The sequence below is a fragment of the Diaphorina citri genome, unplaced genomic scaffold, assembly GCF_000475195.1.
Source record: "Diaphorina citri unplaced genomic scaffold, Diaci psyllid genome assembly version 1.1 scaffold73, whole genome shotgun sequence".
NCBI classification, from domain to species: Eukaryota; Metazoa; Arthropoda; class Insecta; order Hemiptera; family Psyllidae; genus Diaphorina; species Diaphorina citri.
This window is the reverse complement of record NW_007377510.1, coordinates 631,706-658,575: the sequence shown is the minus strand read 5'-3', so window position 1 is coordinate 658,575 and position 26,870 is coordinate 631,706. Positions and strand designations below refer to the sequence as shown.

At 37.2% G+C, this 26,870-nt stretch overlaps 1 protein-coding gene across 1 annotated transcript in view; it reads left to right on the top strand.

The window, feature by feature from the left end:
• The window catches only part of LOC103521221 (calpain-1 catalytic subunit-like), a 58,007-nt gene that overhangs the window by 11,725 nt on the left and 19,412 nt on the right, over positions 1-26,870 (top strand). Inside the window, exons 2-4 of the mRNA XM_026831985.1 lie at positions 16,427-16,499; positions 18,539-18,707; positions 22,127-22,320. Of these exons, the coding sequence (XP_026687786.1) occupies positions 16,450-16,499; positions 18,539-18,707; positions 22,127-22,320 (413 nt within the window). The 5' untranslated portion in view covers positions 16,427-16,449. The remainder of the gene's footprint in view (positions 1-16,426; positions 16,500-18,538; positions 18,708-22,126; positions 22,321-26,870) is intronic.

The following is a 26,870-nucleotide window of genomic DNA, read 5'->3' as shown; positions in this document are numbered from 1 at the left end:
TTTTTTTCTCTTTTTTTTTCGTTTTTTAAGAAAGAAAACTGTCATTTATTTTCTATTATCAAAATGGAGACGTTAGGATCCCTCCTATCCCATTGTACTCCACTTCCCTCTTCAACCTGTCCTGTTGTACCCCGCGCTCCCCTAGATTCCATCTTGGAAGGAAATTTCCAAGTTCGGTCCTTACAAAGTACTAGCCAGTCTAATTAGCTTGCAAGGTAGAGCGTCTGCTTTGTAAGCGCTTGTTTGCGAGTTCGATTCCCTCCTAGGGCGAACCTTATCATAAATAGATAGGATCCGTTCTGGGAACAGCAATAGCACATTGAATATTTCAGTTCCCAATGATTCACTGAATTTGAGTTGGAGCACTAAACTACAGAATGATACAGAGGCAGGTTACAATTCTGTGATAATGACTCCAAACTTTTGCATTTTTCCAGCTTCCAGTACTACAGAACTGGGTACCTATGTATCTAATTACTGGAAAGTGGGAATCGGATGAAAGGAACATGATATGGCTCATAAATCTCATAATGGACTAATAGTGACACCTCAGGACACGAAAAGTAAGTACAAAATTAATAATGTAAATGCAGTTTCTTTGTGTTATTATGTCACAACTTTGGTGCTTACTGCAGCATTGTAGGATTTTCCCAATATCTCAATAATCCTAAAATCCAATGTTTACCTACCATGCTGGCACCGGTCGCTATGCGCATTTATATAACATAGCTACTCATTTTCCTCACGAGGCTGAGCGGGCCCCGCAACATCCAGTCACGGAATCAATCATTTGGCAGATACAAATTTCTTGACCCCGCCGGGAATCGAACCCGGGTCTCCCGCGTGCAAGGCGAGTGCAGTGACCACTACGCCAACTTGACCCCGCCGGGAATCGAACCCGGGTCTCCCGCGTGCAAGGCGAGCGCAGTGACTACTACGCCATGGGAGCTGACTCCTCCCAATATCAAGTAGTTTGCTTATTTTTAGTATTCGGAGCGCTGGCGACGGTAATAATTTCGGTAAAGTATAACACAGAATTTCTCTATAAGGTACCTACGAAGTTTCCGACATTTCCAGTTTTCGCGTGAGATGTCCGCAAACAATTTGGAAAACAATACTCCTGTAATGAGCTCTGTAAACACAATGATTAGCACTAGCGCGAGTGTGTCAGGTAGGTAGTTAGCGAAATGAACCTGGTCATCACAAGTAATTAACACATCTCATGTAGAAGTGTTCGGAGTTATGCTAATTTGACAAGAACAGGCGGCTCATGTTAAAGGTTATTTTTATTTTTTTTTAGACGTTTGATAGAGCGAACTGTAACTGACTGCTAAGGTTTTATCGTCCCGAAGGATAGGAGGAAGCCAGCCGTTCCGAGAACGAACAACGAACCTTATCCCTTCAGGATAAAATCCACTACGGGCGGGAATCGAACTCGTGGCCTAGCGCTCACAAGGCAGACGCGCTACCAAGCTAAGTGATTGAATGGGTGTGACCCATCAAACTTCACTCACAAACAAACCTCTGCTCTAACCGCCAGCCCAGGTGACTGGCTGTTGCGGGGCCCACTCAGCCTCGTGAGGAAAATGAGTAGCTATGACATATAAATGTGCATAGCGACCGGTGCCAGCATTGTAGGTAAACATTGGATTTTAGGATTATTGAGATATTGGGAAAAATCCCACAATGCTGCAGTGAGCACCAAAGTTGTGATACATATAATAACACAAAGAATCTGCATTTTACATGTCAATCTACATCTCCTAAACCACGTCCACGGTATTAATTTTTCGTTTCATCAAAATCTTTTAATCTATCTTACTTCATAAAGGTGTGTCCACACATAGTCGACTGGCCGTCGATCGATGTAGATTAACGCCAATCCACATCGATCGACGGGTGTCCACAGTGTGGACACACCTTTAGGGTTCCATTCGATGTCGATCGACTTTGGCCGATTGTAGTATGGACGCACCTTTACAAAGATGCTAATGGGAACACTTGAGTAGTGGTTACACCTTTCTAAATAACTGGGGCTTATGGGGCTAGTTGTTGTTATAGGTTGCGTTGTAGGTTGTAGGTATATTTGTAAACACTTTAATGTTACCCAACAGTAGACTATTGAGATATTAAATGAGCAAATCGAATAATCAATGAAGCAATGTCAATCTTGACAAGTAACACATGTAACGACATGTTTTACAACTCTTGACTTGGATATTTGAGATAATCAGTAATTTACAGTAAAATGTAAACACAAAATATATAATGAGATTAAACACAAAATGCTAACAGCAAACGAGGAAAATAAATCAATTTTCCTTGAAAAATGTTTAATTTGTGAATGTGTCAATATATTGAAGGGGATCGGAGAAATATCTATCAAATTCAATTAAATTAATTTATTTAGGTACTTCATAAATTTCATGCCCCCATCACTCGAATTCCATTATTTTGTAGGAGAAAGCATAGTCTCTAGTCCAGCCTAGTTAGCTTAGTTGGTAGTGCGTCTGCCTTGTAAGCGCTAGGCCGTGGGTTCGATTCCCGCCCGGGGCGGATTTTATCCTGATGGGATAATGTTCGTTCTCGGAACGGCTGGCTTTCTCCTATCCTGTCTTCCTTCTCTCTTCGATTTCGGGACGATAAGACGATAGCAGCTACAGTTCCCTCTGTCAAACCTCTTAAAAAAAATCTCTATCAGGTGGACCTGTCAGTCTACTTGATAGTGAGTGGCTGGCCTAAGACTACCTAGGTAATAGCTATGCAAATTAGGTACCTATTTCTGATTTATTTATTTTTTTACACTTAGGTACAAAACATGAACAACTTTAGTCTTTAGCTCACCATAGCTGACAAACATTTTCATTTTTATGGCGCACACCCATGATCTCCATTTCGGCAGCTCTACCGCGGCGCACCATGTAGACGCACTTTTAGATTTCAAGGTGCGTCCACACTACATAGCGACCAAAGTCAATCGACATCGACTGAAACCCATATAAACTAGGTAAGATCAATGTAATTTGATGGACTGAAAAAGAAAGTGATAGTTTGGACGTGTTTCGGTAAATGTCGATTGACTTCGATAATGTCGATTAGTGTGCGATTTGAAATGTCTAAAGTATGGATGCTGCTTTATAATTTGGGAATACTAGAACGTATTCTATATTACTGAAGACTTACAAAGAATGGGAAATTCTAGATACACCTGCCTGAATTAGGTAATATGGAAACAATAAAGCTAATTTTATTCGTTATTGATAAAAAAAAAAAAGATAGGTACCTATTACACATAAAAATAATTATCAATTCCTATCAGTGGTAAAAAGAGAGGTAAAATTATTTCATTTAGCAATGATGTTTTATAAAACTATAATATGTTTGAGTAAATAAGAGGAAACCGTAGATCATAATTCGTACTAAGGAATCAAGGATGTGACACGACCGTAATATGTTTTCTAAATATTAATTTCTGGGTCAGTAGAATGTAGAATGGGGCAGTTGCAATTGGGAAAATATTATTAATAAAAGGTCGATTCCTACGTAAAAAGTTGTGAAAAATCCAAATCTGAGGTCAAAACTACGAAAAAAGTAACTTTAAAAGGTCGAAAATTTAATTTTATCTCCTCCTCTTCTTCTTCTTCTTCTTCTTTTTTCTTATTTTGCCTTTTATTCTTTTTGCCTTTTTGTTCTCTGGAACGGGCACCTACCTTTTGCATTTTTGAATTTCTTGTGCCCGTGTATATTTTTTTTCGTCTACGTGCCCTCATGAAATATGTATCAGCTGAATCTACTAATTCCGTTGTACCTACCTGCTCATATGACATTTTTATCCTCGAATACAGGGCCTTATCCAGGATTTTGTCGCGGGGGGTCCCTAGAGCTCAAAGAATGAAGGATTTTGTAGAGGGGGACCCCGAGAGTTCAAAGCAGTGATGTACCGGGGGTAGGGGGGATGCTCCAACTTTCCAAAGAGTATCCCAACAGTAAAGGAAGAAAAGCTCGGGGGGTAGCCTAAATACGGCCCTGCCTCCAAACAGAGTTTTGCCGTTCCTATTCCATGTAGGAGAAGACAGAAGAATTAGCGAGCAAGAGAATGGAGGAGTTGCAATTGGGAAAATATTTTTAATAAAAGGTCAATTCCTATAGCAGTAGGCTACTACTATTATTGTGGTCAAATTCTCAAATTATATTGAGGATAAAATTCCATACCTCGGCTGGGATTGAACCAACGCTCTCCTTTCACCAGGCGAGCGCCTTGACCACTACACCACCGAGGTAGATAGACACCGAGGTCGGTTATGTGTGTCCACACATAGTCGACGCCGTCGATCGACGAAATGAATCTATGTTTTCCAGGCAGTGTACGGTTTCAGTCGGCGACTAAAGGTTTGGCCGTCGATCGGCGACGTCGACTATGTGTGGACACTGCTTAACCTTTATTTTGCGTCAGTAATTTCTCTTTCGATACTCAATAGAAATTGTTTTTCTTTTTCCATGTCTCTCACGTCCTCAGTGATTGCAAGGGCTCCCTTCTCTTCTTCTTTGCTCCCTTCTCTTCTTGTTTGGAATTGTTTTACATACTCTCGTTTCGTTTCCTGTATTTGTGCCTTCATTTTGTAGGATTGTTCTTTTTATTCTTTTCTCCTCTAGGTTGTCTTACATTATTGGATTTGAGAATATCTCTCTCCTCCTTTACCTATATGTTTTTTCTTCAAGAAAAAGAAAAATTCCGTTGGTCCTCATTTTTCCTGCTCTATGACTTTGAAACATCACCCAAGTAAGCGCAACTGATCTATTCATAGGGAATCGAGGACGATTCCAAGTTGTGGTAGGTAATGAAGGCTGTTTACATAGCGATAGCGCTCCAACTTTTTCCAAGGGAATTTCAAGGTATTCCCTCCTTGTATAAGGGGGTCGGAAATAACATTTCAGTAAAGAGCATTAAAGAAATTGAAAATCCTGGTTACGTTCAGAATAAGAATATCACATCCTATTCCATCATAATACATACATACATAGATGACGTCAGAACTCTTTTCAAAATCCCCTAACTCACTCAGCAAACATATACAGAAGAATACAAGATTCAAGGTAAACAAAAGATGTGAGTTACTGAGTAGCATTAAGATATCTTCCCAAAGAAACAAGACATATACAGAAGAATACAAGATTCAAGGTAAACAAAAGATGTGAGTTACTGAGTAGCATTAAGATATCTTCCCAAAGAAACAAGATATAGGCTTCATTATATCTGCAGAAAAGCGGAGAAAACATACCCCAAGTATTCACCAGTTATCCAGAAAAAAAATTCCATGATACCCTTCATAAGAAAAATATAAACACAGCCATTCGAGACATTATTATTAATATGAGCTACGTGATGTAATGGAGAGGGATAAATCTCTTCCCTCAAGGTTGAAAAAAAGGGAAAGTTGTTTGTTTTGGAAGGGAAAAAAAGGAAAAGAGAAAAATAGAAAAATCTTTTCCTTTCCCTTGAATTTGTTGTGATGAATAAGCCATGTCAGGGATACAGAAGATTCATATGAGATTATGGCATTAGTTACATTTTTCTCTTGAAAATTTTCGCTTGAAGGTGCCTTGTTGGAGTATTGACGAAGGAGGTGGGTTTGATGAAGTGTTAAAGATGAGACGAGAAGGCGATTTCAATGCCGAAATATTAAAAGAGTTCATAACCTTTTCAAAGATGGAACGAAACATCCACGTAATCTCAAAGACACTGATCATTTATGATTGAAATCTGTCAGCCAACACCCAAGCGAAAATACAAAGAAAAAGTCCTTTTCAAATAGGTAATTCTGATACACATGAATAAAAACTCCTCCAGCAGAGAACTTATCAATAATATTGCAAACATGAGCAAGAATACTCTTCTATGGCATGTTTTCTTTTTTTCAATTTTGGAGAGAACTAGTGTGTCTACAAGAAGGTATATGGCGCGGAAACATGTGTTGCCTTTGCGAAGAAAATAATGGCATTGTTGAATAATTCAAGCGTGCCGAATTTCAAACATCAAAGGCTAGAGATAGAACGGAAAAAGAAAGTTCCTTTTCCCTTACGCTCACAAAGTTATGAGTTTTTTCATGTTGAAGTAGGAAGAGGTGAAAGAAAACAGGATTCAGGTAACTTTTTTTTTCTCGAAATAGAATAGAGTATGATGCAAACATTGTGTGAAGAAAGGTTGGAAGCAAATGGGGTCCTGACAAGAGTAGGCTTGCCAAACGTCCCGAATTGGCCGGGACAGTCCCGAATTTCAGGGGGTGTCCCGGCGTCCCGTTCAGTTTATATGGGGCGTTTTTCCCGAATTTTCGTTTTTGTCCCCTGAAAAAATTCGGGGCACGTTTTTAAACTTTAAAATAATCTATAAATCAGAATTTGTTCTTAACTTGTTTAAATTTGTCATGCTTTCATCAGTTTGCTCTTCCACTTTGCTAAACCTTTGTAAACGATAATATTTTAGCGGGGGAAATCACGAGAGGTACCTACAACGTTGCGCGAAAACCTGTCTTTCTGCGTAGAACACTCTGAAAATTCGACCTACCATTAGGCTCAAAATGACATCTTAAAAGATAGACAAAGAGATCCGCGTTAACATACGAGTATGATTGAAAGACTGTCCCTGAAATAATGTTGGTCTTGTCTGAACACGATTCATCATTTTGTCAACGACAGTAGACTGCGGGGGCAAAGGGACTTTTAAGTTTAAGTCTTCGCTTTCGGGACGATAAGACCTAATACAATGATAAAGAACAAACATATCTAGCACTCATGTTTATATCCTGCCTCGGTGGTGTAGTGGTCAAGGCGCTCGCCTGGTAAACAGGAGGGCGTGGGTTCAATCCCAGCCGAGGTATGGAATTTTATCCTCAATATAATTTGAGAATTTGACCACAATAATAGTAGTAGCCTACTGCTAGAGTAAAGGGACTTTTCAGTCCTATTCGAGCAGTATAAATAAGCACTATTTTTATGTTGTGGTTATCGAGATAGAGCGATCAGTGTGTGAACTATGAAATGTGAACTGTGAATGAGTTCTTGTTCTTATAATATAAGATTTATCAGCCATTGATGATAATGATGTTTCAATGGCTTTCTCTTTCTCAAAAAATAATAAAATAAAAACGGAAAGGTACAAAGATATGTTTACTTTTATTTTGCGCTGAGTCCCAATAAAATCTTTGAAAAATTCCCAAAACTCTGGTGTCTCAGACAACTGCAGTGAATATTTAGCATCTCCACTAACACGTGTATAAAACATCTCCACCATTTATGATTTTCCACTAACAGTGCATTGAGATTGAACATCAACGCATAAGGTGCATTTATCATCTCCACCAATTTTAACATTAGGTGTTAATGCACGTCGGCCTATAATAATCACGGAAGGGAGAATTTGTCATTTCCACTAACAATCATAATACTCGTAGATATCCGTTTTCATATTGTAACTTTGTAAGTAAACTATGGTCACTCGGGTTGGACTTAAATAAATCAATCCGCCAGACAAAATCTTCAGATTCTTCAGCTCTTTGCTATCTAAGGGGGAGGGTGATAATATCCTTTCCTAACTAGCTCTATACCTAATTAAGTAATTGAACAAAAAAGAGTTTATTAAATTATTAAAATAAGGTGCATTTATCATCTCCACCAATTTTAACATTAGGTGTTAATGCACGTCGGCCTATAATAATCACGGAAGGGAGAATTTGTCATCTCCACTAACAATCATAATACTCGTAGATATCCGTTTTCATATTGTACCTTTGTAAGTAAACTTTGGTCACTCGGGTTGGACTTAAATAAATGAATCCGCCAGACAAATTCTTCAGATTCTCCAGCTCTTTTCTATCTAAGGGGGAGGGTGATAATATCCTTTCCTAACTAACTCTATACCTAATTAAGTAATTGAACAAAAAAGAGTTTATTAAATTATTAAATCAACCTCTGTTATTAGCATGTCCAGAGTACCGATCTGACGTTGAAAAACAACTTTATAGGTATTTCTGAGGAGATATGAGATCAGTACAACCTCTGTTATTAGCATGTCCAGAGTACCGATCTGACGTTGAAAAACAACTTTATAGGTATTTCTGAGGAGATATGAGATCAGTATCTATGTAGATGGCATAATGGGATAGCATTTGATATGAAACTGAGAGAATGAGAACACTGGAAGTAAAACAGACAAGACGGAAACATTGGATTGAAAAAGATTATCTACACTTGTGAGAGTAACCAGTAGAAAATACTTCCATGCAAGAGAGAAAAACGAGCACGTAAATGAAATGAAAACTTTGGTTAGGGTAGATTTAATGTGAGGATCCTCAAGTTCATCTTAAGAGCAAAATAGGTACTTCTTTATTGTGCCTTCCATGCAAGAGAGAAAAACGAGCACGTAAATGAAATGAAAACTTTGGTTAGGGTAGATTTAATGTGAGGATCCTCAAGTTCATCTAAGAGCAAAATAGGTACTTCTTTATTGTGGAGTGGAAACTTCTTCTTTCTGTGACGTTTCAGAATAAGTTTAAAAAGCTTCTGCTAGGTACCTATTGCTTAGGTTTATGTTGGTCTGCTGATTATGATCCACAAAATCTATATCTACCTATATGTATTTCCATTTATTTTGCTCGCCCTTGCAAATCTGAATACCAATGCTATTGACTTGTGATTCATTATCCATAAGTTATTCCGAAATAATAATGTGGGTGCTTTGTTAAGAGATGTTGAAGATAAAATTACATCGGTCCGATTTAAAATCATACATAATACACAATTTACAAAGCTAGTAATCGTATTAAATGATAATAAAATTGTGTCAAATGTCAATAAAAGGAACATAAAACTCCAAACATATTCTCAGAATCTCTTCGAGTGGATATAAATTACATCGGTCCGATTTAAAATCATACATAGTACACAATTTACAAAGCTAGTAATCGTATTAAATGATAATAAAATTGTGTCAAATATCAATAAAAGGAACATAAAACTCAAAACATATTCTCAGACTCTCTTCGAGTGGATAATGGATATGTATGTAGGTAGCTAAGAACTATCGAAGAAAAGTATAGAACAGATATCGAAAAAGGATTGCAAATTGAACTGGAACCTAAATATGATAAGACAGGGAAGATTATTGAGAAGATTCTCAATAGTTGAGAAGATACAAGGAGGATGCCAAATTTGCCAGACTGGTTATCGTATGGCACATTGAATTGTCAAAAAAATGTCAGAAATAGAAGGGGAATCTAATGGACAACATTAATCAAATCCTATAAACCTAGTAGGAATTTCTAAAGTCAACAGAAAATGAAACTTTAGAGGTAAGAAACGTGTTTGGTATATTTTTACAAGCAAGAATAAAGTTTGTTCTTTTATGGACTTATCTTAATAAATTTGTTTAACTTTTTTATTTATTTATCTGTAACAACTCTGTACATTATGGGTTGTTATGAGCATAATGCGAGTACTAGGCAAACACATTTACATAATTATCTACCTACTTGCCTTTTGAAGAATATTATCATAATTTTATTATTACGATTACGACCATTATACCGAGGCTCCTATCCTGTCTTCCTTCTCTCTTCGATTTCGGGACGATAAGACCATAGCAGTTACAGTCCCCTCTGTCAAACCTCTTTTTTTTAAAAAAAAAAAGCGCTCTGAAGACAATGGTTTGCGATTCCATTTAAACAATAATTACTCCAATTAACACAGCGCTGTTTTGAATACCTCACATTAGTTACCTAGGTAACCTATCCATTCTATTGCATACGCAAAACGCTATTGTTTCAAGCACGGTAGGTTATGGGACGCCCTGTGGAGCCTTGAATCATGTTCATACATTACAGTAACGTATTACCCCCTCCGTATTCTTTGTACAACTCATTCAAATGTGTTTGTTCAAGATACAGTTATAGAGGCACTCGACTCCTATTGAGTTATTATATCAGCAACATCGCTGCTCTGGAGTGTATCTGTACATTATGGGTTGTTATGAGCATAATGCGAGTACTAGGCAAACACATTTACATAATTATCTACCTACTTGCCTTTTGAAGAATCTGAAGAATATTATCATAATTTTATTATTACGATTACGACCATTATACCGAGATACATTTTCAGTTTAATATTTTAATCAGACAACTTTATTATTTTTTGCTACACGAGTTTTGAGTTGGTGTTTTGAATGTTGTTCATGGAGTGTCGGAGTTCAAGGTTGGAATTTGCCCGAACAGAAGATATTAGATATTATATATCTAGGTATTGTGCGCTACAAGCTTCAAGTTATACCTCATAGATAACTCACCATGTGTGGTCAGATGCGGAATTAGTCCTAGTCCGCAAAGTGCAGTTGCTACAGACGCTGTAAGACCGCAGGTCACTTTGGTTTTAGAGCCTTGATGAAGAACGGTATGTATATCAATATACACATACATACGAGTAGGTAATACTCGTATGTGAATATGTTATCAAGAAAGAAACCTCAAGGGGTTTTGTTATGATCACTGATCATGATCATACATTGACCTGAGGTGTGACATATCAATTTAAACATTGTGGTCAGATGCGGAATTAGTCCTAGTCCGCAAAGTGCAGTTGCTACAGACGCTGTAAGACCGCAGGTCACTTTGGTTTTAGAACCTTCATGAAGAACGGTATGTATATCAATATACACATACCTACATACGAGTAGGTAATATGTGAATATGTTATCAAGAAAGAAACCTCAAGGGGTTTTGTTCAATATAATATATGATCACTGATCAACTGATCATACATTAACCTGAGGTGTGACATATCAATTTAAACATCCGAAGCCTGCATGGCAGGTGACATCAATAACCACGGAAGAACTAATTGGAAGTTCATATTTCGCCAAGACACCAAGTTCATTTTTAGAAATCAAGGGAAACGAGTTTCAGAAGAGGGGATATTCTGAAAGGAAAATACAACTAAGGTGTTTCAAAAATGCTAGAAATCTTTGGAGCCCACCGAATGATTACCCTGGCTCAATGGAATTAGATGAAACTCAAGCGCAATATTCTAATGATCATAGGAGCAGGTATCGTCGATAATAAGGACTCGGTACCAGGTTGCTCATAGAAGGAAATGCACCAACTAACAAGAAAACTATTTCATTGAAACATGATGAGCGACGTTTAAATGTGCCGCTACATAAATACATTACCACAAACGGTGTTTCCTCACCAGACGCTGAACAAGTGGACCTCAAAACCAGGAATTGAGGTTTTCATTGAACAAACGAATCATCGATCACAGGTTTTCGGTTTGGAACTAAGATTCAGTAAAACAACAAACATTAACATCGTTGTCACTGTTTCTAGTTGGGTTATAAATAAAAGGAAGTATTATTCGTGGGATTTGTATCGTTTAACGGCGTAGCCAACATCGACAGGGAATCAGCAAATGATTTTTTCTTATCAAGAGTTAGTAGGAATTGAGGTTTTCATTGAACAAACGAATCATCGATCACAGGTTTTCGGTTTGGAACTAGGAATCAGTAAAACAACAAACATTAACCTCGTTGTCACTGTTTCTAGTTGGGTTATAAATAGAAGGAAGTATTATTCGTGGGATTTGTATCGTTTAACGGCGTAGCCAACATCGACAGGGAATCAGCAAAATAAATGAATTTTTCTTATCAAGAGTTAGTGGCGATCACAAATTTACAACTAGAGGTGACCTGATAATATCGAATATATCGATCTCTAACATCCATTCTGTGGAAAAAGCATTGTGCAGTCACGGGTTCGTATCTCGTGTTCTTTCTGGGAGCGCTGATTACTGACCGTAACACGCTGACTACTTTGGCGTATTCGGTTAATCCTACAGCACTTCTGTTATATTTAGCGAACATTCCTTCTAGTTTGATGGATTATTAGCCTGGTATGTTCGAAGATACGTTGTGGCCTATCAAAAAAGCAAACCGCAATAAAACAATCCTCTCGAATAGCATGCGCCGAAATGAAGAATACCCGAATATTATATTGTTAGGAGAATAAACCACGTAGAGTCATAATAACTGATTGGTTTGGTAATCTAGGAATACGGACTGATAGATTTGGTGCCGAATTCTCGACAGGTATCATAGAGCAGCAATAAAATTATATGGAAATGTAGGACTCAAAAAAACTTGAGGTGGATGAATGCAGCTAACAAAAGTTTCAATGTTTTGGAAAGAAATGATTATAAGATCGTACTAATATGTAGTAGGATTTCGGTTATCAATGCGAGATCCAAGGACCTATTTGTTTTAGTATATAAATATTTTTGGAAAACTATAATAGGCGAGGTTTATGAGTTTCCATGATTGAGAAAATGTTTTTAAAAAGATCTCACTTTTGATGGAAAATTGAATTCTGGACAAAAGCTCACAAAGTACTGGACATATTATTCGACTTGATATCTTCATAATAGTTCAAGTATCAGCATTTTGTTCTAAAATAGGCAAGTATATTCATGTTTACATCAGAAACATGATAGGGTATCATAAGTCATTGTTCATGTTCATTGTTCATCCACTAGCATTGAACTTTTCATGGTTGCAACATCTCATCAGTTGCCAAATTCTATATTCCATTAATCTTTTGATGAAATATTACCAGCTTCTCTTAGCTCTAAACTTGAAAAAGCTTTTGTTCGTGTTGAAGACCCCTATTATCAAAGATTTTGAAGATGGTTAGGAATAAAAAAGTAAGACAAGGTTGTGAAGAACTTGGTAGTTTGCTTCTAGAAGTCTGAGACAAGTAAAGTTCAAAGATAAAAATCGTTCTCAGTGTTCCTTCCAAGACGGAAGATATCAATTTGCTTGCTGTAATGGAAATAAAATGTGTACGTTTTAATGATGGAGCAGATAATGATGGTTCCAATGCACCGTAACATGACTCAAGAAATCAATACAACATAATACAGACATAAAACAATTAGATACATAATAAATTTAATGTGAATACGAAGCACTTTAGTACATATGCTTTCTCTTGTGGGCATGTCAAAGATCAGCTTTGATTATTATTGACGAGCTCTGCAAACTTTGGTCTAAAATTGAAATGCATTACTTGAAACAAGATGCAAAAATAATTGTGGTACATAAGTACCAACTTTCAAGAGAAAAAAGATTAACCTTTATCTATTGTCCTCATTTACTTTCCATCAGAAATGTTTATAATAGATTGTAGGTATAAGCTTCCTAATATTACAATGTGTTCAGCAAATTGCCAGGATTGCATATTGTTCTAATCTTATCTATACCTTGTTTAGAACCATTGCCAATACTTTCCACTCGTTAGCATCATTATTTAATTCCATCTTCCATTCATTCCTTGTCTTCATGTATGTTTAATCATCTGCAGACATTCATTCATGATCTCCCATGTGCATACATATTTGTAACATAAATTATATTGTGGTATCATCTATTAATTTCATACTCGTACATATGTATTAATTACGAGTATTTGCTCAATCTGTATTTCGAGTATGTTGTACATATTGGTTTGGTTTGTAAGTTTTCCTGTTTACTTTGTCTATACTGTCTCTAAACTCTACGGAAGCCAGCCTAGTTAGCTTAGTTGGTAGTGCGTCTGCCTTTTAAGCGCTAGGCTGCGGGTTCGATTCCCGCCCGGGGAGGATTTTATCCTGATGGAATAATGTTCGTTCTCGGAACGGCTGGCTTTCTCCTATCCTGTCTTCCTTCTCTCTTCGATTTCGGGACGATAAGACCATAGCAGTTACAGTTCCCTCTGTCAAACCTCTAAAAAAAAAAAAAAAAAAAAAAAAAAAACTCTACGGTTTCATATCGTGTGTGAGTTCTCATTTTGAAAAATAGTTGAAATCGTACCTATATTCATGCTGACCTCGTTTCTTTATCTTATCTTTAAGTAGCATCGTGGTAACCCATGGTGGTCAGCTTTAACTAACCAGTAACAAACCTACCTATGTAATAGTATGTACTTATTTTCAGCATCGTGGTACCTATTTTTTCATCGCCTCTCATTAACGTTCTTACATACGAGTATTCATATCAGGTATGTTCATTACCATTCTGCCGTGAAATCTATTTAAAATTACTAAATGTAGCAAAATGTTTTCTGATCTCAATACACATCTCCCTTATCTTTAAGTAGCATCGTGGCAACCCATGGTGGTCAGCTTTAACTAACCAGTAACAAACCTACCTATGTAATAGTATGTAAGTACTTATTTTCAGCATCGTGGTACCTATTTTTTCATCGCCTCTCATTAACGTTCTGTGATATCAGGTATGTTCATTACCATTCTGCCATGAAATCTATTTAAAATTACTAAATGTAGCAAAATGTTTTCTGATCTCAATACACATCTCAGAGTAACGTAAACTCACTACTTTTAACAAATACCGTTTAAAACAATCTTAAATGAACTTGAAAAGAACCTGTTAGGTATTTATTAGTCAGTAGGTAATCTACGAGTACTCGGGCCTCCTTGTATGAGTTTATAATCGCATCCAGTATAACTGTTATAATGTACTTACCTACTTCCAGCAAAACTTTTTGTAGACAACATTCTTTCATACATGATGAACAGTTTCAATGGACCGACAAAGGTTCGTGTTTAAGGGTTCAGAAATGCTTCTTTATTGGAAAATGTTTGATGACTTGACGACCTCTTGTTGACATCTCAAAATAATATTCACAGTAATTCTACAGCTTCAATAATATTTTCCATTCATCCATGGAAATATGTAATTATTCTACTTCATCCATTCACCCATGGAAACATTAGAAACATTTCCATGAAAATCAACCCAATACTTCAGCATAACAGCTCCAATAATATTTTCCATTCATCCATGGAAATATGTAATTCTACTTCATCCATTCACCCATGGAAACATTAGAAACATTTCCAAGAAAATCAACCCAACACTTCAGCATAATGTACTTAAAGTAGAACATGCAGTCATGTTTCATGTACTCGGAAGATAACCTAGTTCAGAACAGACTTCAAGTCTAATACTTGCTAAGACTGAAACGGCTAAAACCAATAAATTATGTTCCTAGGAATTAGCAGAGAATTATCTAGGTCTATAAAGTACAAGTACAAAATGGATACACTAATAACAATGTATTATTCTTCTCCTGGATGTATTATTAGGATTTTCAGAGGTTTACTTATGTTGAATTTTTAAAATTTGATCTTTTAATTTATGAGACTTACCTACATATGTAGGCAGTTGTGACAGAATAATAAACTTGAGGTTTTGTTAAAAATTACAAAGAAAATCGCAGGCAAAGCCGCCGCGTGACATGGCTAAGTATTCTAAAGTGAGCTAGTATACACTATTATCCCGAGACATGGCCAAACTTGTAGAAAAGGCATGGTCGAACTTGTAGAAAATAATGAAAATTACGGTCGCGCTGCGTGCTCCCTACCGCAAAATCCTTTCTTATTGCACACCTAGAACCTAGACCATAAAAGGAATATTCCTACCAAATTTCAGCTTTCTAGGTGTTGTGGTTCAGGAGATAGAGCGATCAATGTGTGAAATGTGAATGAGTGAATGGATCTTGATTTTATAATAAAAGATACTTGTAGTAGGTAACCCTAATATACCCGATTTAATTGGAAACGCCTGGCCAAAATCAAACATTCAACATAATAACAAAATTACTCTTGCTAGTTTTGCTAAAAAATGAAGAGCAGAATCATAAACTTGTCCGAGATCATGAAGCCCTATGAATATGTTAAGCAGTTTAGTAAACAAAGTATATTAGAATATTTATGGACTACAGTGCGTATTTTACCGTACGTACACATTTGGAATTTGAACTGAACAGTTATAGCTTGCATCTTTAGAAGTTAGAAGAGTTAGTGAGAACCAATAAATCCATTGTGGTACACATCGTATGCAGATTACGCCGTCATAAGTGTCATAACTTATAGAAGGGCGTACATTTAGTCATAGGATGTGGTCATTCATCATATAAGGTGTGCTTGTATATCCTCACCTATTTCTGGTGGGCAAAGTCAGTAGACTTGCGTGGACATCTAATGGACATTAACTTAATGGGAAAATATGACATAGGAAGATCACTCAGATGGGTGTCCTCATCAGTATTTATTATTTTGCTAAAGAGTGTAATGACCCGTCAGCTCCGATGGCAAAGTGATCACTGCGCTCGCCTTGCACGCAGGAGACCCGGGTTCGATTCCCGGCGGGCTCAACGCAGAAGACCCAGGTTCGACTGGTGCCAGTATGGTAGGTAAACATTGGATGTTAGGATTATTGAGATATTGGGAAACATGCAGCATTGTAGCACCAAAGTTGTGATATAATAACAAAAAGAAACTGCATTTATTTGAGTCTAATAACCCAACTCCTCTTCTGTTTCAGATGGTGACGTCACTCACCGCCATATGAATGGACATGCCACCCGGCCAGATGACAAGCAGTCTACTCTCTCAAGGTAAAATTAAAAGGAAGGAATTTTTGCACAACATGAATTGCGCAGAAATGCACAAACAGATTAGAATAAAGATGCGTTTGTGTTAATCATTAATTACATAAAATCTTGCTTCCTCACTAAATTTCAATGCCACGAGTCGGTTTAAAATCGGCATAAATTCTCTACCTCTACTGGGATGCTGGAAATCGAACTCGCAACACGCTTGTTCTGAAGAATATCTCCGATCGCTTGACCACCGAGACAGAAACTTAGTGCAGACTCAAAGGTTGCTATGTACATTCTCGGAAGTCGCTACGAATACGGCTCCATTGCCCGTCAGATGGTGCGGGGGCATCATTTGAGCAATTACCTCTATGTTGAGTAGTAACTACCTGGTACCTGGATTGTCCAGCCAACTACATGCTGGATATCAAATAGCAAACAGTCGGTTAGCATCCTTTTATAATAAGACAACAGCAGTGCATTCTGCCTCGAGGTGAATGGGGTTCAACAAGTTCTGTAGCAGGTTCATTCTGCGAGTATAAATTGGAATGATAATCGCGTGGTCAACTGTTGTATTAAAGGTGTTGATGTTCATTTAGACAAGCCATGAAAAGTGTGATCCCCGCTGAGTTTATTCAAATCCGTTGATATGTATATCCGCGAATATAATTACTACAGCAAGTTTTTGTTCTTTATTGAAGAAGATTTTAGAAGATTAGTCTTTCCGAACACCCTACTACACCATCTTTGGAGCGAGGCAGTTACCTACGTGATACCCAAGTAATTTCATGTAATAAATATCACTTGGAAATACTCGAGGCGGAGAAAGAAAATGCCAAACACGGTTCATTTACTTCTTGATCGAATTCGTCTCAATTTGGGCTACGGGAAAAATCCGGGAGTTGCAGTCGTCATGCAGCAAGGATTGTAAATGTTGTCCCACTGTTGCAGACTTTCATAAGGAAGAAGTTCATGGGAAGAATGAACTTTATCTAGTGTCCTTGGCAATTGCCTGAGAATTTTCTCTTCTGCAGCACTACCTTGCGCTGCTGCTCTACACAGCAATTTTCATGTTAAATCAAAGTTTTATAATAGTAAAATTTATTTAGGATCATGAACCTTTTTGTTGGAGCTTCTATAATTGAGATTTATACTCCTCTCAAGCTCTGCTGATGGTGTAAGAGATTTATTCTGCGCAACCAGGTTCCAGTTGTGTTGATATCTTATTCACTTGACTTCGGATTGCACCCAATCCTTTCAGTTGAGATGTTATAAGTTACTCTCTGACGAAACTGATTGTTGACCGTAAAGTTGTATACAAGTGAAGTCGTTGAAGTACCTAATGGATTGAGATCTGTGATACTGAAACAGATAGGGCCGTAGATCAAAAACTGATCACCAAACAGCAATTACTACAAAGTCTAAATAGGAACTCGTTATCGTTAAGTACCTATGTAGGTAGGTACCTACCTATGTAAACTAAAATTATATTTTCACGAATAATAGTAAAATTTATTTAGGATCATGAACCTTTTTGTTGGAGCTTCTATAATTGAGATTTATACTCCTCTCAAGCTCTGCTGATGGTGCAAGAGATTTATTCTGCGCAACCAGGTTCCAGTTGTGTTGATATCTTATTCACTTGACTTCGGATTGCACCTAATCCTTTCAGTTGAGATGTTATAACTCTCTGACGAAACTGATTGTTGACCGTAGAGTTGTATACAAGTGAAGTCGTTGAAGTACCTAATGGATTGAGATCTGTGATACTGAAACAGATAGGTCCGTAGATCAAAAACTGATCATCAAACAGCAATGACTACAAAGTCTAAATAGGAACTCGTTATCGTTAAGTACCTATGTAGGTAGGTACCTACCTATGTAAACTAATATTATATTTTCAGGAATTATTCCGGTTATTTTCTTTTGAAAATTGCCATCAATGGTAGAAAATGTTAAAATACATATTTCATTAAAGATGGACGATTAGCTTACCTATAAATTTAATATGTACTTGGATAGATTTAAAGGTAACATCTGTCATGATATCTTCACAGGTATTGGACAGTAGAAAGACCACGGCAGACGGCGAACTATCATGCAATAAAGCGGGCCTGTCGAGAAAAGGGAATCCTGTATGAAGATCCTGATTTTCCACCGGGGCCGAAACTTCTCTTCAGGAATAAGAAAGCTCCTGTACAATCGTTGGTGTGGATGAGACCTCACGTAAGTCGAATTTATACCTAGGGCAAATAGACCATCTTTTTTTATAGGATTTGCATATACATAAAATTATGTATCTATACTCGTAGGGAAATACTGTAGTAATAGAAAGTAAAAAATGGAAACCGTTGGTAGAAAACAACAATATCATCCCCAACCTACCTCGAAAAGCAGCCGTGGCCCATTTCCAAATGCTCACCGGGTACGGCTATCTAGCCCAGCAGCTAAACAGGACAGGCATCAAAGATTCTCCTGACTATCCTCTCTGGTCCTTGAATCATTCATGAACTCTGTTCACCTTTATTCTTGCCCTGCCTTGGAATTGGAAGCCAGCACAGACATTGTAGGAAAATATTGGGATGCGCGCAAGAAAATGGCCTAATGGTCAATTCTTGACGTGAGCTAACAACAACACAACATACTCGTAAGTATACTAGATTTTTTAAAACCAATTATACAATCATGTCTCTCAGACATAACTGACGATGGCGGGTCTTTAATTTTTCAAATCTTTGCTTCTAGTAATTGTGTTCTAATGGGGATTCAAATTTCCAACTCGATCCATTATTCTACGAGCATTAGTTAAGTCACTACATAGATTACTCAGACTATTTAACTGAACTCTAATCCGACTCCAACTTAAATGTCAAGGTAAGTACTGAAGTAATTATCAGGTGCCTAGTTGGTTAGTTGCCGTTCTCGAGATATTTTGTTTACAGACAGACAGACACACAGACAGACAGACACACAGACAGACACACACACGGACCAATGGCTGAAAGTTTGGATTTAGGCTCTAGGGACATCAAAACGTGTTTTGACACTAAAAACTGACCATCGAAAATTTGACCCGATTACATTACTTTCCTTCCTATAGGATAAGGAAAGGTGTTTTGACACTAAAAACTGACCATCGAAAATTTGACCCGATTACATTACTTTCCTTCCTATAGGATAAGGAAAGTAAAAATGGAAACCGCTGGTAGAAAACAACAATATCATACCCAACCTACCTCGAAAAGCAGCCGTGGCCCATTTCCAAATGCCCACCGGGTACGGCTATCTAGCCCAGCAGCTAAACAGGACAGGCATCAAAGACTCTCCTGACCGTCATCTCTGGTCCTTAAATCATCCATGAACTCTGTTCACCTTTATTCTTGCCCTGCCTTGGAATTGGAAGCCAGCATAAACATTGTAGGAAAATATTGGGATGCGCGCAAGAAAATGGCCTAATGGTCAATTCTTGACGTTAGCTAACAACAACATCACAACATACTCGTAAGTATACTGGATTTTTTAAAACCAATTATACAATCATGTCTCTCAGACATAACTGGTTGTTGAAAGAGTGCGAAGAACAAGTGAAGTACCAGTGATTAACAAGTGCTAAAGATGATGGAAAGGAGGATAATGATAATGGATGTAATACATTAGGAGAGTCATTCACCCAGTTGACATTTGCACTAGATGCGGGTGCCCCGACATTCATTGAGTTTTCCTTATGTGGATGATGATAGTGTGCTTACAAACGTACATTATAAAAGTATAAAGCGTTCAAACAATCGGTATGATGTCTCAATCACAAGCAAGAACAATGGAACGCCCTCCTTGAACTTGAATTAATAACAAATTCTTTCGATGACCAAAAGGCAAAATGATAAATACTGATCAAGATACCGCTTTGCACTAGATCCAATGGATTTGAACTTGATTGCAGGAATTTTCTAGCATAGATCCAAACTGCAGGTAAGTAAAAATAAAAATTACAGTAATATGGGCATTATAAAAGTATAAAGCGCTCAAACAATCGGTATGATGTCTCAATCACAAGCAAGAACAATGGAACGCCTCCTTGAACTTGAATTAATAACCAATTCTTTTGATGACCAAAAGGCAAAATGATAAATACTGATCAAGATACCGCTTTGCTCTAGATCCAAGGGATTTGAATTTGATTGCAGGAATTTTCTAGCATAGATCCAAACTGCAGGTAAGTAAAAATGAAAATTACAGTAATATGGGAATGATGACCGACACATAATGCTCACAGCATTGAGCTTGCATTGCTGGCAGGCGAACATACTACAATTGCAGAGGACTGAAATAAAGTTATAAATAAAGGAGGCAACCGAACGTATTAAAATGCTTGTCACAAATATCGTTCCCCGGCTATTACACTCAGATAAATTTTATGACTTGACTTGGACTCGAACCACCAACCTCCAGATTTTAGGGACAACTCTCAAGGTAAAATCTCCAAGATAGTAATCGATGGCCAAAAGCGGAGATTATAGGGACCGATTCACCCTTGTCGTTTTCATAGATATATGGAAATTTAGGTTCTTTTCGTCGTTAGTTGTTACATAATGTTCACAGCATTGAGCTTGCATTGCTGGCAGGCGAACATACTACAATTGCAGAGGACTGAAATAAAGTTATAAATTAAGGAGGCAACCGAACGTATTACATCAAGAAGTCTCAGGCAATGGCAAAGAGAATAATGTTTTCCGCCTATGCTGCTATTAGATTGAGTATCACTAACACCAGGTAGAACATGTTAATTACGCGCAACATGAAGCGAACCCATTCATCCAGAACATAAAATAATAATAAGTGATATAACATCGCAATGATATCGAGCTATGTATATCAATTGCACGGGGTATGTACCTATATGTATATTACCCTGGATCTCCAGGCATTCTCTGCTCTGAGTCATTTGCGACCTCACCAGATCTGCAAGATATATCAATAAGTGATATAACATCGCAATGATATCGAGCTATGTATATCAATTGCACGGGGTATGTACCTATATGTATATTACCCTGGATCTCCGGGCATTCTCTGCTCTGAGTCATTTGCGACCTCACCAGATCTGCAAGATATATTAGCACTAAAAGTCAAACTCACAGCATCAAGTCTTTTATTATCACCCGTTGGCTTATTAGACCAACCTATGTACGTAGATAACCTAATTGCTAAAAAGTAACATCATCTTTGTCCTTGATGGTCTTGTCAGTTTTACTATTTATAGCTCCTAGTTTCCTGAGATTATTAATCATTCCTCAAAGGTATCTTCTGTTCCGAAAGCTTGCAAGATCATTTTTAATTCCAATTTATCTTTGTTGAACGATCTCGTTAAATTTTATCATTTCAAGGTTTGTTCGTTCGTATTCTTCCATGATCGGCGTAACCTTCTAAAAGTTTAGGAGAAGTTTGTTATTTCTTTGTGATCGCTGATTGCTCTATAAATTTTAATGTTTGGTGAAACTAATTTCTTTTCTTTTTTTTATCAAGCTAAAAAAATTTAGAAGTAGGTATCTGTAAACATTGAACAATACCTTACTTTTGATTTTTTGAACCATTCCTATTTCTGTTCCTCGTGTCAATCGCAAACTTACTGGTATCTTCTTTTCCAGGAAATGTGCCAAAGACCAAAGTTTTACTCCGAAGATTCCCTACAGGGCAGATTCGACTTTGAGGCGGGCAGACTGGGTGATGCCTGGTTCTTGGCGGCCATCTCTTCTCTCACGCTAACACCCAAATTTCTGGACCGAGTCATTCCTCCAGAACAGAGCTTCGATCCGGCAACGAACTACTGTGGACTTTTCAGGTAAGAGCTTATTGATGAGCAAAGATTGACGGGTGTTTTGTTTGGGTATAGTGATTGAGAATTATAGGAGCTTTTTTAGTAGGAGCATATCAGCTAGTAGATACGAAAATCTAGTTCAGTAAAAGTTAAATTTTATCATTTCAAGGTTTGTTCGTTCGTATTCTTCCATGATCGGCGTAACCTTCTAAAAGTTTAGGAGAAGTTTGTTATTTGTGATCGCTGATTGCTCTATAAATTTTAATGTTTGGTGAAACTAATTTCTTTCCTTTTTTTTTTATCAAGCTAAAAAAATTTAGAAGTAGGTATCTGTAAACATTGAACAATACTTTACTTTTGATTTTTTGAACCATTCCTATTTCTGTTCCTCGTGTCAATCGCAAACTTACTGGTATCTTCTTTTCCAGGAAATGTGCCAAAGACCAAAGTTTTACTCCGAAGATTCCCTACAGGGCAGATTCGACTTTGAGGCGGGCAGACTGGGTGATGCCTGGTTCTTGGCGGCCATCTCTTCTCTCACGCTAACACCCAAATTTCTGGACCGAGTCATTCCTCCAGAACAGAGCTTCGATCCGGCAACGAACTACTGTGGACTTTTCAGGTAAGAGCTTATTAATGAGCAAAGATTGACGGGTGTTTTGTTTGGGTATAATCGCACTTACCGATAGTGATTGAGAATTATAGGAGCTTTTTTAGTAGGAGCATATCAGCTAGTAGGTATCTGTAAACATTGAACAATACCTTACTTTTGATTTTTTGAACCATTCCTATTTCTGTTCCTCGTGTCAATCGCAAACTTACTGATATATTCTTTTCCAGGAAATGTGCCAAAGACCAAAGTTCCCATACCTGACGCGAAGTTTACGCTGTTTGAGATATGAGGCAAAGAGTTTGACCAGACAGAGTGGAAAACCAAAATTGTTTATCCTCATACAGGGTGGTTTGTGCGGGGACGTTGAACTGTAAATGAAAATAGATTGTGCAAAATTAGCAATATTATTCAAGAAGAGCCATTTCAAGTTGGATAACCGATTTTGATCGGTACCTCAGTTTGTACGTAGTTTATGTTGTGTATTTCTATATCGTATCTAAGTGTTTAAACCCAATTTTGCCTTTGATTTAGTTAATATCGTCGACAAAGAGGTGAATTTCTGATATACCATCTGGTTAAATCTACCAAACATGTAAGTACCTACGTAATCTACGAATGATGTTTCTTCTAAACCTGTCGAGCGGCGACTAGTTAGTCTTTTAACCGTCCATTTTCAAGATACCCTAAACATATACGCCATACAAAGTAAGAAAGATTTACATTGTATGCACAGATATACCACTCGTACATTTAAACAACATAAGATTCCATGTACAGCACCTCAACCTTACATGCACGATGTTCTAAATGTGCCATTCTCGTGCAGGAGATGTTATGTTGTAACCGTATGGCCATATAGAGAACTATGCTTAATTGTGATTTATGTACTTAAGCCATTTAACATGGGGATAGAGAAAAAAAGGTCATAGCTAAAAACAAATATGAAATATCTAGGCACCTTCATATCAAGCGTAAGATCTTGTTAGATGTCTAGGTTGTTTTCCTAAAATTGAGAGGGTCAGTTGTTTAGGTCTGTCTCTTAGATCTTAGGCAATCTGGTAATCATATAGAAACATGTTTCATGTTTGAGAAAATTACTGGAATGAAGATGACTTTGATAATCTCTTCAACCTTTGAGCCCGCTGCGCGCTGTACACAAAGGACAATCTAAATCTACACATCATTTCGTCACTTTCACTATTCCTTCAATACGATGAGGGCCATTACTGTCATAAGTTTTCAACGTCAAAGCCAGAACCATTATTACAAGAGGAAACAAGAAAGGCAATAAATATGAAAACTACCAACTTGTGAACATTAGAGAATCAGTGTTCACATTTCATGAAACATCAAGCTATCATGATAAAAAAATATTATAGTGTTTTATTGTAACAAAATGCATTTTTTTACCATGATTGCGGCGTTAGCTCAACTATTAGAAAATATCAGAATAGTAATAAATTTTACGATTATAAAAAAATGTTTCTTCAACAACAAAAGAAGTGCTTGGATGTAAATAATGAGAATACGAAATAGTTTTACAAGAAGAACGCCACAAAACATGACAACATTGTTGTAGTACAAGGCAACCGGAATGTACAAATATGGACGGATGAGCTGAAGACAGATTTTTCCGAGAAGAGGCGAAGGAAAAAGAGACCGAGTTATAGGTATGCCTACTCACTACTCTTATGCGGACAGTAGTACAGAGGTACATGGTTGAAAAAGAAGCTAAAAATGATGCATCAATACAATACGTACGTAAGACACTTAACTTAAAAGTTGACAAAGTTTTAGAAATGCTAGACAAGGTCAGTACAAATCAGACGAAACAGTGAGAAAAAGATAAAACAAAGAAAACTAAAGATTGGCGTGAGAATCTTAAAACCCTTGGAGGCCACGACACTTAACTTAAAAGTTGACAAAGTTTTAGAAATGCTAGACAAGGTCAGTACAAATCAGACGAAACAGTGAGAAAAAGATAAAACAAGGAAACTAAATAGTGGCGTGAGAATTTTAAAACCCTTGGAGGCCACACATAAAGTCAGCCTTGGTATCTGTGCTGCGCTTAGCTTAACCTATTTCATATCACGAATCAAAATACCTCTCTTGTTTACTTTCATTATTTGGTCAATTTAGTACAAAACACCAGCGAGTGGAAGCGAAAATGTTTCAACACACAAACAGACCAATGGCGAGAATCAATGGAAGAAGTGTACTGCACCCTGCCAAGTTGAAATACCGTGCAATTGTCCTCTAATTAGGAGTAATCTCATTGTACATCAAGATGTTATGACCTTCGGGGCATTACATACCATTCATCCATTCAACTTAAGAAAACTAATTCCGACTTGAAATATCTGTAAAATGTGGAGATGAAAAAGTGCACTGTATTGTTCTTTACAGGTACCTATAGGTAACTAAAGCGAAAACTTAAACCTAATTACGAGTATGTACCAGTGTACCATGTACCTACATACACCATACTTTCCTTTAGATAGCCTTAATAATGTTCTAATTTTTGAACTAAACGAAACATGAGAATTGACGAAATTAGTCATGATAGTGTGTTACAGCTTTAAAATAGTTCGATGTGACAGCTTAAAATAAATTACTTAAGTATGGGTTTTGGCTTCTTTTTTGCCAAGGTTAGGGGTAAGAGTATTTTGATCTTCTGATACACTTTCTTCAAAATGATCATCCTTACAAGCTACTTACTCGAAAACATCTCAGTCTCAGTGTTCCCCTGTCTACATATATGTACGTATTCTACGTACGTATACACACTGTGCTGACCTAATACTTTTACACGGACAATACACGGAAATGGAAGAAGTGTACTGCACCCTGCCAAGTTGAAATACCGTGCAATTGTCCTCTAATTAGGAGTAATCTCATTGTACATCAAGATGTTTTGACCTTCGGGGCATTACATACCATTCATCCATTCAACTTAAGAAAACTAATTCCGACTTGAAATATCTGTAAAATGTGGAGATGAAAAAGTGCACTGTATTGTTCTTTACAGGTACCTATAGGTAACTAAAGCGAAAACTTAAACCTAATTACGAGTATGTACCAGTGTACCATGTACCTACATACACCATACTTTCCTTTAGATAGCCTTAATAATGTTCTAATTTTTGAACTAAACGAAACATGAGAATTGACGAAATTAGTCATGATAGTGTGTTACAGCTTTAAAATAGTTCGATGTGACAGCTTAAAATAAATTACTTAAGTATGGGTTTTGGCTTCTTTTTTGCCAAGGTTAGGGGTAAGAGCTCCGACTTGAAATATCTGTAAAATGTGGAGATGAAAAAGTGCACTGTATTGTTCTTTACAGGTACCTATAGGTAACTAAAGCGAAAACCTAAACCAATTACGAGTATGTACCAGTGTACCATGTACCTACATACACCATACTTTCCTTTAGATAGCCTTAATAATGTTCTAATTTTTGAACTAAACGAAACATGAGAATTGACGAAATTAGTCATGATAGTGTGTTACAGCTTTAAAATATGTAGTTCGATGTGACAGCTTAAAATAAATTACTTAAGTATGGGTTTTTTCTTCTTTTTTGCCAAGGTTAGGTTACTCGAAAACATCTCAGTCTCAGTGTTCCCCTGTCTACATATATGTACGTATTCTACGTACGTATACACACTGTGCTGACCTAATAGGTAAGAGCATTTTGATCTTCTGATACACTTTCTTCAAAATGATCATCCTTACAAGCTACTTACTCGAAAACATCTCAGTCTCAGTGTTACCCTGTCTACATATATGTACGTATTCTACGTACGTATAGACACTGTGCTGACCTAATAGTTCCTGTTATTCTATCATGGTCCAGTCATTTCTGCATTATTTTCTCGGTGCGAAGGTATTAATTTCAGCTTGACCTAGTTTTTACCGGGCACCCTGTACGTAATTTGGATTTAATTATGCATTCAGT